This window comes from Oryza sativa, chromosome 12 (genome assembly GCF_034140825.1).
Source record: "Oryza sativa Japonica Group chromosome 12, ASM3414082v1".
Classification (NCBI taxonomy): Eukaryota; Viridiplantae; Streptophyta; class Magnoliopsida; order Poales; family Poaceae; genus Oryza; species Oryza sativa.
The window spans coordinates 10,922,249-10,933,869 of NC_089046.1; the positions used below are offsets into that span (position 1 = coordinate 10,922,249).

The following is an 11,621-nucleotide window of genomic DNA, read 5'->3' on the forward strand; positions in this document are numbered from 1 at the left end:
CTGCGCTGTAATTTATTTAGCAAAGAAATGTTTTTAAAAAGCAAAGCCCTAGCTACGGCGTGAATTAAGTAAACGAGCACCAAGGAAATCTGTCTGGTCTGAGCGGGAATCTCGAGGCCTGTTTTAGTGGTGAACCACATGATTAAGCTCTAAACTAGGCTTAATCATAGCCAAACACATGGGTTGCACAACGCTTACTGCTTACATTACTGGATTGCAGCTGCATTGCATTGTTACAGCAAAATTTGCAGTCTCGATGAGTCAAATCCACCGTAAGTTTCGGTGAACAACAGAACATTCATCCTTGCCACTCGCCAGTAAAAGGTTTACCGTAAGGTTCATTTTTTGTAAATTTGAGGCTTCATAGAAATGTTACGAGAATAGTAGAGATCAACTGGAGATTCAAATTATGAGCTCACGACTTAAAAATATTAATATCTACAATTACACACACAGGTAGAAATTTGTGATGTCTCTAAATTTTGTTCCTAGCGTTTCTTTGACAGAGCATGTTAGGAAAAGTACGGGTGCACGTCTTCTATGTAATTGAATAAGAAAAGAAATACTCTCTTCTTCTCAGATCATAAATACTTGACATTTATAATTAGAATTGGTCAAACATTTGAAATTTTTTACTAACAATACATTCTCATATTTAGTGAAAAGTACTACAATAATATCAGACTTATTAGAGTTTACTAACTCATCTCATATAAAATTTAAGTTTAAATCGAATCACCGTACTTGATGTATTTTATAGTACTAAGATGAACATAGGTAGTCTAATATGATTTTAGGTTTTTATATTCTAAGATAAAGAGAGTAGTAGGGATCGTAGACCTTTCCCTCACATAGCATACGCAATTATCACTTCGCTGTTAAGATTCTCTTCTTCAGCTTTAGATGTGCCAAATCAATTTGTTCAAGTTTCAAACGAAACATTGGTGTTGGTATCTAAATTTGAGAAAGTCAATTAGCAGAAGTATGGCATGCCACGTAACGCATAGCAAACGAACTTTTAGCCCCAAAGTGCGGCGAAGTTTGATGACAAATCCAGCGCATAATGTGCTGACCAGAGTTCAGTATGATGTGTATTGCAAGTATGGCTATCAAGCTCCTAGGTTTGGCAATCAAACACCGGACATCTCGAAATTCTGCTGGAGCTGGACCAACTTGATCTAACGATGAACAGTTTAATTTCCATCAAGTTATTAGTGCTAATGCATACTAAATCCATACCGTTTACAGATAAATCAATTGTGGCATATACCGAATGGAGATCACAAAGGAATGCGCACATCAATGGATCATGGTCTCTAGCATTTTAGAAATGCACATGGACAAATTAGTCCTCAACCTGCGGCTTTGTGCCGCTGATATGCCTGAATTGCGCTGGATAGAGTAGGAAACAACTAATATATTGCCTTGTACTTGAGGTTCTAGCAGGAAACAGCTCTCAAGTACTCGTGAGTTGAGAAAATTTAAATGTACAAGAGTAGCCTCAAAACCAGGACATCTTCTGGCCGACAATAAAATTATACTCAAACTTTGGATTAATCTAACCTACTTGGGGTCCGAATTCCTACTAACGTAATCTTGCCGTGTTTTTACCAGTACATCTCGGCTCTCTGAATCCAGTACATCGGCACACATATGGACATTGCTTCAATATATGTATATATAGAAGGTAACATACTTTTTTTCTGTAAAGAAATGTGGGATTACACTACACAGGGAGAGGGGGTAGGTAAGCTATGACCACCCAGGTGAAGCGCTGCGCTGACCGAAGATGTCTGGAATCCCATCCCAGTTCCCCTTCTCCCTTGCTTCCCAGTAACCGCCAATGTAGCGGTAGCTGTCGTCGTCATCCTTGCTAAACCACCTGGGTTGCCATCCTTTCTCTTGTAACCTTCGGGCCTGCAAAATTGAACAGTTTCAGGTAAGAAGTGCCAGGGATCCCAGTAAACATGCCACCACCGAATGACCTTTGCAGCAGTAGGACATGCTACTACATGCCACCACGGAATGAATATCTGAAATTGAACTTTGCGTCGTATGCAGGAGTAGGAAAATCTCTGGTGTGTGTTTGGCCTCATATGAGTGAGATTTTCGGGTCTAGCGTGGCCACATTTTTTACTGCAAAACCTTGTGGTCCAATTATGCTGTGGAACCAGCGCAATCCCCCTACTTTTCCTAAAAATATAATAGTAGTAATAAACTGGCAAAGTGGCATAAAAACTAGATATAAGAGTAACTGAACTTGAAATGCCTTGCCAAGTTGTGTTGGGCAGTTTTCTCATTTGCACAAAATATCTGGTTAGCTTAAAATCTTTAACAGCAGCATTGTAGCAGTGTTCTCGCAGCTAGAGCATCCAAGGGATGCAAATCATTTTCAGATGGCATATACAAGAGAATATCCAATTTTGAATGTAAAATGAGGAAACATAGCAACTTCAGATGTAAAGTGAGAACTTTTATCATGAAAGAACCCTTGAATAGTTACACTAGCACGACCATAATTCAGATGAGAAAGCATCATTCACAGTCTGCCAGTTTCAGCTCCATATGGCATTTTCTAACTATGTATTTATATGACAAAAACAAATACTCCCTCCGTTTCACAATGTAAGACTTTCTAGCATTGCCCACATTCATATTGATGTTAATGAATCTAGACACACATATATGTTTAGATTCATTAAAATCTATATGAATGTGGACAATGTTAGAAAGTCTTACACTGTTAAACGGAGGAAGTAAATACTATGGAGGCATGCTCATCATTACATAATGGATGAAAACTTTACTTCATAATTAATGCCTTTCACCTTTCATATGTCCAAGAAAATATGCCATGGCAAACAGAAGCAAAAAACATATAAACACAAATGAATCAAACCAAAGGTTGGAATACCTGTCGCTGCAGTTGTTCAAGCCTAAGTTTCTCTGCATTAGCCATCTCATATTCACCATTTTCAAGATGCCTTTGATCAGGCCTCAGACGAGAATCAGTAGGAGGCAACTTCTTCGCCAGGTTAGCTGTCAATTCATTTAGTGAAATTGCAAAAGGGGAAAGGTTGTATCGTGTTTGGTTCAGAGACTTGTCTCTCTCCCACAAAAGAACTGCTTCTGACATTGGGTCATACCCCTTGGGTTTTGCACTTGGATCCCCAAGAACATAATACATAGCTTCATCCCATTTTCCGATTAACATAGCAACTTTCTGCCCTGTTCTATTATCTTGCACAAATCCATGCACCTGCACGAGCAATTCAAACTATTTAATGTGGGAGGCTGGGAACAGTGTCCAATTAATATGTTTATAAAACCACAAAACAGACTACTAGATATTGATATGCCTACCTTTCAATTTGACCCAAGGTGTAAGAAACATTAAATACATAGTTTGCAATGGACCAAAATTCACAACAGTACAACTACCAACAGAAGCAAGACGTGATAGCTTGAAGGAGAAAGGGCTAGATGAACGAGAATGGTTCATAGAGGACTTGGGAGGATGAAGAATAGACCAGAGAACTTTGCTCTGAAACTGGTAATACTACAGAAATACTAAGTATAAATAGATATCCACCTAAACCTAAACCATGGCTATACAAGCTAATCTAATGCCATTAAATGATTAATCAAGCTTATAGTTTGGCTAAAAGATTTGAACTGACTAGTGTTAGAGGCCCATGTGGCTAATCAGATAGCTGATACTGTGCACCTGCTGTTGCTAAGCTCCTTGGACTCTTCAAACATGACATAGTTCATATGCAAATCTATTCAAATTCATTGTGCCTCTTCAACAAAATCAGCACACACCAGCCAGTCAGCAACAATTCTCTTAACATTTATCCAGAAATAAAGGATAACATATAGGTCACATAATTGGAGTTTGTACCATGTTTATAGAAGCACACGACATAGTTTATCATCAGTACTTTCAAATTATAAATTTATGTTTTCGCTAACATATAGTGTTATATTAATGGTAATAAATAGTTCACAAGATTATCTTGGCAAAAAAAAAAGTGTTACTTTTGGGGTGGTGGGAGTAGGCATCAAGTGCTTCTCTCCTGTGGATGGACATTACCATACATAATTTTTAGAAGCTTTCTTTTAGTTAAATTTAGAGCAAACAGTCAGATCTTTCCACACTGATTTATTTTTATTACACCGGTTTTCACTCCTATACTGCAGTTGCCACATATATGCCGAAAGTAAAAACAAGGGATGAATAATGGAATGGGTGAAATTTCAGTGGCATATGAGGAAGCTTCTCTATGGTTGAATTTTTTTCACAACTGAAGAGAATATTGTAAGACAATGACTTCTCCCCATTCTCCAATACAGTTAGCTGTCATGTTGAATATTGGATTGAATAGCTCGTATATCTGAGGTACTTTGATCAAAATTATATTGCAAATCTATCAACACAATGCACTGAAATATAAATACCTGGTGTGGGTTTCGATCAATTATTGACTGCTCTTTGAATTTAAGCTTGCAAGAGTAGTCGCCACTTCCTTTGATGCGCATTGTACCATAGTGGTCACAATAAATTTTGCCTATTATGATATTGTATATGGAAGTAGTTACTTTACTCCATTGAAACGTTTCCCCATCATCAAACTGGAGAGTTAGAACACCAATAGGATCAAGTTGAATTGATCGACCCCAGAACTTCCCTTTCAGATTTGAATCCCCCCAAAACTTCCAACCTCTTCCTTCACAGTGACATGCAACAACCATTGGGTGATGACTGACCTGAAAGACACGTTAACACACAATAAGAACATGTTTCTCAAAAAAATTACACAACACTAAGAAAAGCATTCAGAATTAGGAAATAATTTAGTAAGGAATAATTCTCCATGCTCTCAAATAACTACACAACCTTTTCAGAGAAAAATCGAAGTCCTTTATCTGGATAATCAGCTTCATATGTTTCACCCAGTAAAGGATTGAACGGTTTGCATTGCCGACCTTCAGTTGAAGCATAGCCTGATACTGCAAATGCCGCAACATGAAGTGTCCTCATCAAGCTATCGCCCTGCATTATATTTTACAAGAGTTGTTTCATTACAAAACCACAAGGGGCAGTATCAAGGGGAAATTAACCTTCAGGCACAAGGCTAAAAGAACATTGTACAAAAAATGCTATAATGTAGGTAATATCCTAACCTGAAAGAAAAATATTACCTCCGCCCCAGAAAGAGTTCAACTTTCTACACAGATCTGAACAGGTACTTGTCCAGATTCGTGTGCAAAAGTGAACTCTTTTTGGGACGGAGGTAGTGGGTTAAATTCTTTACATTTTGCTGATCTATTTTTGTCAGATTAAAGAAAGGTGTCAAACATTAATGCCATGCAAATACTTAAGGATTCAGAAAACCTGATGTTATAGCCTCAAATAAGAATATTTCCTCCAAGACTATGTTATGTTCAAGGTTCATGTCTACAAAGATAACAGATATTTGAAGACTTTATATGAATGGTTCAATTAACACATAACAAAGAACAATAGAGTTGGATGCCTTGTGCCATACATATGAATGGCAGAGATGAATACAGCACCAAAAAATGATTTCAGACAACAATAAGCATATCAACCGCTTTTCTATGAACCAACATAAGTCTAAGAAAAAGTCTCATGTTGTCAATAGATAAAGAACACAGATGTAAGGATTTCATGTACTGAACAAGAACAACCAAACTTTACATAAATAGTTGGGATGGACTATCAACTATACCTGTTTTCCCCACTGTAGTGCATGGTCAACCAAGTAAGAGTACTCGAGATCTTCAAAACATTTTTGCAAAGAAGACAGTGGCTCATTGAAATAAACAGGCAGACAAACACCCGAGAGATCTTTTCCAATATTTTCTTTAATTATTGACCACAACCCTACTGGGTTTTCTTTTTCTTTTGGCTCAGGTAACTTATCTCGACGTTTAACAGAGGGATACTGAGTAGTTTTGACGACATTTGCAGCAGGGTCTGTATGTTCTAATCCATTGCAACCATTTGTCAAAAGTTCTCTCCTTCGACATGAAGCACTTCGAAGAGACTCTGCAGACAAGAAGTCTCTTGTATCAAAGTACATCACTTCATCTTCATCAGTTTCAACATCTGCCACTTGACTTGCAGTATCTGGATCAGACTCGCTTGCACTTCCTCCTGATAAAACTGAATAAAAATCTGCCAATAAAGCAAGCAGGAAAATATCAGCTGGAAGTGTAGGAACCAATCAGGAAATTTTAGTACATTAAAGGCAAATGATGGTGCCTTAATCCTGCCAACCAACAGAAAATATTTTTTTTCCATGCTAACATTGACACATCCAGCAAGTAGCTAACAGTAGAAATAGACTATATCTAACACCATGTGAATGTACAACATAACAGCATGTCAATGTGCAAATGTGAATGTAGACTATCTCTAAAACCATGTGAAAATGCACTATGTAACAGCCCCAGCCATATTCATGCAACAAGCAATTCAAAATAATGGAAACAAGATATGTTGGATACCATCAAATAACTCTGACAATGGTTGAACAGAATACCTAATCTACAGCAGCATATTTCCAACAACACGCATAAAAGCTAATAAGTCAAACTACCAATCAACACGCTAAAGTCTCACAGATTATTAAATAGATTAATGAGTCATATGAAACATCTAAAATAACAATATATTAAACTTGCAAATATTATATTTATTATTTTTCCTCCCATATCTAAAAACCTCAGTTCACAATTCAGAAAAAGTTCAATGAAATACTAAATGGGTATATGAAGTTATGAATATATCCACTTGTAATCACACAAAAAAAATAGTACTACCCATTTAAAGAAATTGCATCAAGTGTATAAATCTGCCTCACGCCTTGGCCTCAGATTAGAAAATGTAATGAGTAGTGTGACAGGGATGGGCAACATCTGGGCAGGCTCCCTGCTGGTAGGTTCCATGGTGGAGAAGAAGATGAACAATAGACTAATGGGAAAAAGCAATGAAATACTAAATGGGTATATGAAGTTATGAATATATCCACTTGTAATCACACAAAAAAAAAAGTACTACCCATTTAAAGAAATTGCATCCATGCCTTGGCCTCAGATTAGAAAATGTAATGAGTAGTGTAACAGGGGTGGGCAACATCCAGGCAGGCTCCCTGCTGGTAGGTTCCATGTTGGAGAAGAAGAAGATGAACAATAGACTAATGGGAAAAGGCATAGGGACAAATAAGAAGACACTTAGGCCCTGTTTGATTCAGCTTAGGATTATTATAATCTAGATTATTAGGAGTAAGCTGAAACAAACAAGTAGATTATTATGCTAGATTATTATAATCTATAAGCCAAATTACTATAATCCAATAATCTCCTCTAGAGGAGCTCTTTCCAGATTATTGAGTGGCTAAAGACCCACTACCCTTAGATGCCTCTAATAATCAGGGGCGGATCCCATGTGATTCATGGGTATTCACGTGAATGCCCATAGAATTTTACCAAAAAAATATATATATATAGGTATGTTATGCATATATACGTAAAAAGTTAGAGGAAAGTGCAGTATGTATAGCCCAAATGAAAAAAAGCCCACTTATTAGCAGCAGCCCGTAAATTCCTCCCCACCTTGCCCCAGCGAATAAGCCCACTGCTACTGGCCCAAAAAGAGACTAAACCCTAGTCCCAAGTCCACACTCCACCCAAATCCCAATCCATGCCTCCACTCCCCGCCGACGGGCGACGGCGCATTGAGGGCTCGGCGCTCGGCAGTTCAGCGACGGCGCGTCGCCACTGGCCTCATCTCCCTGGCTGCTGGCTCCCTGTCCCGGTGTCCCCAGTCCAGTTCTCACTCCTCCCAATCCACGCCTCCACTCCGCAACGACGGGCGACGTCGCGACGGCCGATGGCACATCGAGGGCTCAGCGCTCGGCAGCTTAGCGCGTCACCACCGGCCTCATCTCCCTGACTCCCTGTCCCTGATTCGACGCAGCATCGCCATCGCCGAAGCCCAGCTGCCGAGGCCGTCCGCTGCCGCCGCCGCGCCGCCGAGCGGCCGAGGCGTCGTCCGGTCGTCGCCTCACACCTGAGGCCTCGACGGCGACTGCCGACGCTGAGCAGCTGAGGGATCAAGATATTGGTAATGCAATTGAACTAATTAATACAAAGATGCAATTGCAGCTATTGCGTGAGGATGATGAAGATGAATGGTAATCTTTTCTGAAAGATATGCCACTTCTTTTTGTGTGAAGCATGGCATCAAAGTTGTTGATATGGATGGCTTCTACAAGCCGGTTGGAAGATCTAAAAGATTATTCAAAAAGGTCAAGAATTTCCCTCGCTTCCATGTTGACATGTTTTATGTTTATAAGCATCATTGATAGACAACTTCGAGAGTTTAATGATAGATTTGATGAGGTAAACACAAAGTTGCTTCTTTGCATGGCGTCCTTCAATCCTATTGATTCATTTGCTGCTTATGACAAGGAAAACTTGGTTAAGCTTGCACAATTTTATCCAAAGGATTTCACAAAATTAGATACAAAGGATTTGCACAATTTATTTCATTTGTCATGTAATTCATTCAAACCATTTATAATTTAGATATCTTTACTTTTGTGCTACTGTTTGTACCTTTAAACATGTCATTGCCACTATGTTGTTATGCTATTATTTATACTTTAAATTTTGCCAGTCCAATTTTTTGAGTTCTGTAAGATTTTTTTTCAACTTTGAATACCCTTTGCTGAAATCCTGGCTCCGCCACTGCTAATAATCCAGAGAAACAAACAACTCGTAACTTATTTTATGTCAGCTTATTATAATCCAGCTTAGAGTAATCTGATTTAATAATCTAGATTACAATAATCTTAAGCTGAAACAAACAGGGCCTTAGGCTAAGGGACAGAAAGAAAGGGCACACAAGGAGGGGGATAAACGTATGGGAGGAAGATTTAGATGCCCTGGTTATTCACTGCTTGTTGAACTGAGATAACAACTCTCAAGTCCCTAAGAAGATAATTAGGAATATTGTATGCAACCAGCATATAACAAATATATCTTGAATGCAACTAAGTAACAAATTGTGGAATAATCTTCCCCGCAAAAAAAAAGTGGAATAATCTTGTAAATTGAATATTGCTTCCTAAGTACTGTTGCTACTTGCTACTGGAAGGATATGCTTATCTCTGAATTATTATTAACATATCCTTGTTGATAATTACCTTTTTTGCTAAGAAATACTCAAAATAGAAATAGGTGATTTGATTGAAAAAAAATTCAAGTCAAAACAAAGTAAAAGAGCAACCAAAATCAGAAGCAAGATATGGGTTAATGAAATTACTAACCACTATATCTGCCATTAGCATATCCATGTGCTTCCCTCTCCTTAGTTTCATGCACAACAGTTCTCTCCAGCTCAACTTTCTCTGTCTGCACCCAGAAATGGACCATTTTGGTCCTTAAGATTATGGTCAAATTTATGCCATCTCACAAGAAAAACATTCAAGAACTAAGAACAAAACAAATGGCAGCTTGTGATAAGCTTACACACTAAGTGTGTTATGTAACTAAACCACACTATTGTCACAGCAAGCAATTGTTTCAGACTAAGCAAATGTTTTATTTTGCTGTAAATCAATGTTTGTCAATATAAATAAGTAACTTTGTTTACCACAATTAACTGGTTCTCATATGAATGCAAAGGACTGCAGACGAATTAATGGATATCCCATTTTTATCCACATGATTTTACATCGACAAATAGTCTGTAGCTTGATTTACAAAATGTTGATTGTACATAAAAAATGCCAAGCACAAAAGCTGCAGGCATATGTTATTGTCTGGCATTTAGAAACTAAGACAAACAATTATGATAGCCCACTTAGTATTTTTCACTGATTAAGGGAATAAGATGTATCATGTCTATTGCAGAAATTTCGAGAACACATGAACAGATTACTAGATTTATCCTAAAAAACATTAACAAGTAATGAAAACAAGAAACGGAAAGCTACCTCTAGTTGTCGGAGCCGATCTATCAAAATAGAATACTGCTGCTGCTGTGACTTCATCTGGTTGTGCAGTTCCAAAAGCTCAGTCATCATAATAGACTCACATTCCTTGACCACTGTTTCATTCAGCCCCTCCTGCAGCAGCCGCACCCTCAGCTTCTCCGTGGACAACAAAACATCAGACATGGGACTAAAATCATTGCTCGTTAGTGAACGTGGGAAGCGATCCTTTGCCGCTTGCAGAGCCTGTATCCAGGCATTCCTATCTTCCTCAGTTTCACACCTCAAGTGTAACGTCTTTGTTCCACTGAATATATACAACCTCTTATCATCCGACTTGCTTGCACGGATTGACGAAACCTGAACACCAGAGCAGGAAATTCCTTAGCAATGCTGGTCTTGTCCCTCTAGAATTCTGCCACATCATTTGGATAATTCCGTAGTAATGGTCAATTTCAGTATTAAACTATATTGTCTGCAACAACGCGAAGCATATCTATGACCAGGCCTCCCTCACATCACATCTCATCAATCGAAAAGGTGAAACAAATAACAAACAATAATAATAAGATCCCCATTTTTTAAACCTAAACACATCTACCCCACTTCGAATACAATACTCTCCACCCAATCATTACCCGAGCAATGCCGCTCCAAAAATCTCACTTCCCCAAGCCGCAACCGCGCTTACGAACAAACCCAATCCAATGGGAAGCCAAGCTGGACCATACCTTGAGGTGTATCTCCCCGAACGGCTTCCACTGCTTCCCCGCCGCCGCGGCCTCCTCCCGCGCCCGCCGCAGCGCGCCACCCTCCCCGATCACCCTCGCCGCCACCGCCGGCGACGCCGCGGAATCACCGCCCCCTCCAACCCGGAGCTTGTAGTAGGACAGCACCCCGCCCTCGAGCACGAACCACCTCAGCCGCCACCCCTTCCCGTAGTTCACCCACTTGTGCAGCACCCCCGCAACCGCCGCCTGCGCCGCATCCAGCACCACCTGCGCAGCCACCGCCGCCGCTGGCGGAGTGGGCGACGTCGGCGCCGCGGCCGCCGCCGCGAGGATGCGCGGCGGCTGGTGGTGGTGCTCGACGGCGCTGTCGAGCGAGACCGGCGCGATGCAGCAGAGCGGGTTCATCGACGAAACCCCCCACCACCACCCTCCGCCCCCGGATCGGAGCCTCTCAGAAGAATGCCGCGCCGCCTCCACCGCCGCCGCCGCCGCCGGTGGCTAGGGTTTGCGAGGCCATGGAGATCGCCGCGGCGGAGGAGGCCGTACCGTGGCTTGGGTGTGGCGGAGTAATGAGGGCGAAGTGGCGTTTTGATGGCGATTAATAATAGCGACGGCAGCAGCAGCAGTGACAGAAGCAGCGGAAGCCACAAAGCTAGTACTACTAGCCTACTACCAGTAGGGGGATGGGTCTTGGTGGGGGAATAATTTTGGTGGATGCCGACGGATCCTTCACTGACATGTGGGGTCCGGGGTGAGCCATGGCCCACGTGTCGGCGTGGTTAACGTGCGTGGCGGGTGGTGTGGTGGCGGTGGATGGCGACCGTTGGGTACTGGCGCGTGGGCCAGGGCGGGTGGGGGGATG

At 40.8% G+C, this 11,621-nt stretch overlaps 1 protein-coding gene across 4 annotated transcripts; it reads right to left on the bottom strand.

The window, feature by feature from the left end:
- Positions 1–1,402: 1,402 nt before the first annotated feature.
- LOC4351995 (oxysterol-binding protein-related protein 1D) lies at positions 1,403–11,330 on the bottom strand. Of its 4 annotated transcripts, none has more exons than XM_015765192.3 (8): positions 10,760–11,330; positions 10,032–10,388; positions 9,363–9,447; positions 5,757–6,205; positions 4,901–5,056; positions 4,462–4,770; positions 2,915–3,259; positions 1,403–1,917 (listed from the first exon to the last, which is right to left on the bottom strand). In XM_015765192.3, exons 1-8 carry the CDS (start codon positions 11,162–11,164, stop codon positions 1,753–1,755), a joined length of 2,271 nt encoding a protein of 756 aa, XP_015620678.1. In that variant the 5' UTR covers positions 11,165–11,330; the 3' UTR covers positions 1,403–1,752. The 4 variants fall into 4 exon arrangements, with proteins under 4 accessions (XP_015620678.1, XP_015620679.1, XP_066162371.1 ...); XM_015765193.3 differs by having other exon boundaries at positions 9,363–9,475; XM_066306274.1 differs by having other exon boundaries at positions 10,032–10,443; positions 10,760–10,894.
- Positions 11,331–11,621: the final 291 nt, after the last annotated feature.

Bases quoted from the DNA above. Each gene is read 5' to 3' on its own strand.
- LOC4351995 (XM_015765192.3), bottom strand. From the start codon at position 11,164: ATGAACCCGCTCTGCTGCATCGCGCCGGTCTCGCTCGACAGCGCCGTC. The intron at 5,057-5,756 runs GTATAGTTGATA...AATATAATGCAG, and splicing joins CACTACAGTGGGGAAAACAG to GGCGATAGCTTGATGAGGAC. The intron at 1,918-2,914 runs GTATTCCAACCT...TCAATTTTGCAG, and splicing joins TTGAACAACTGCAGCGACAG to GCCCGAAGGTTACAAGAGAA.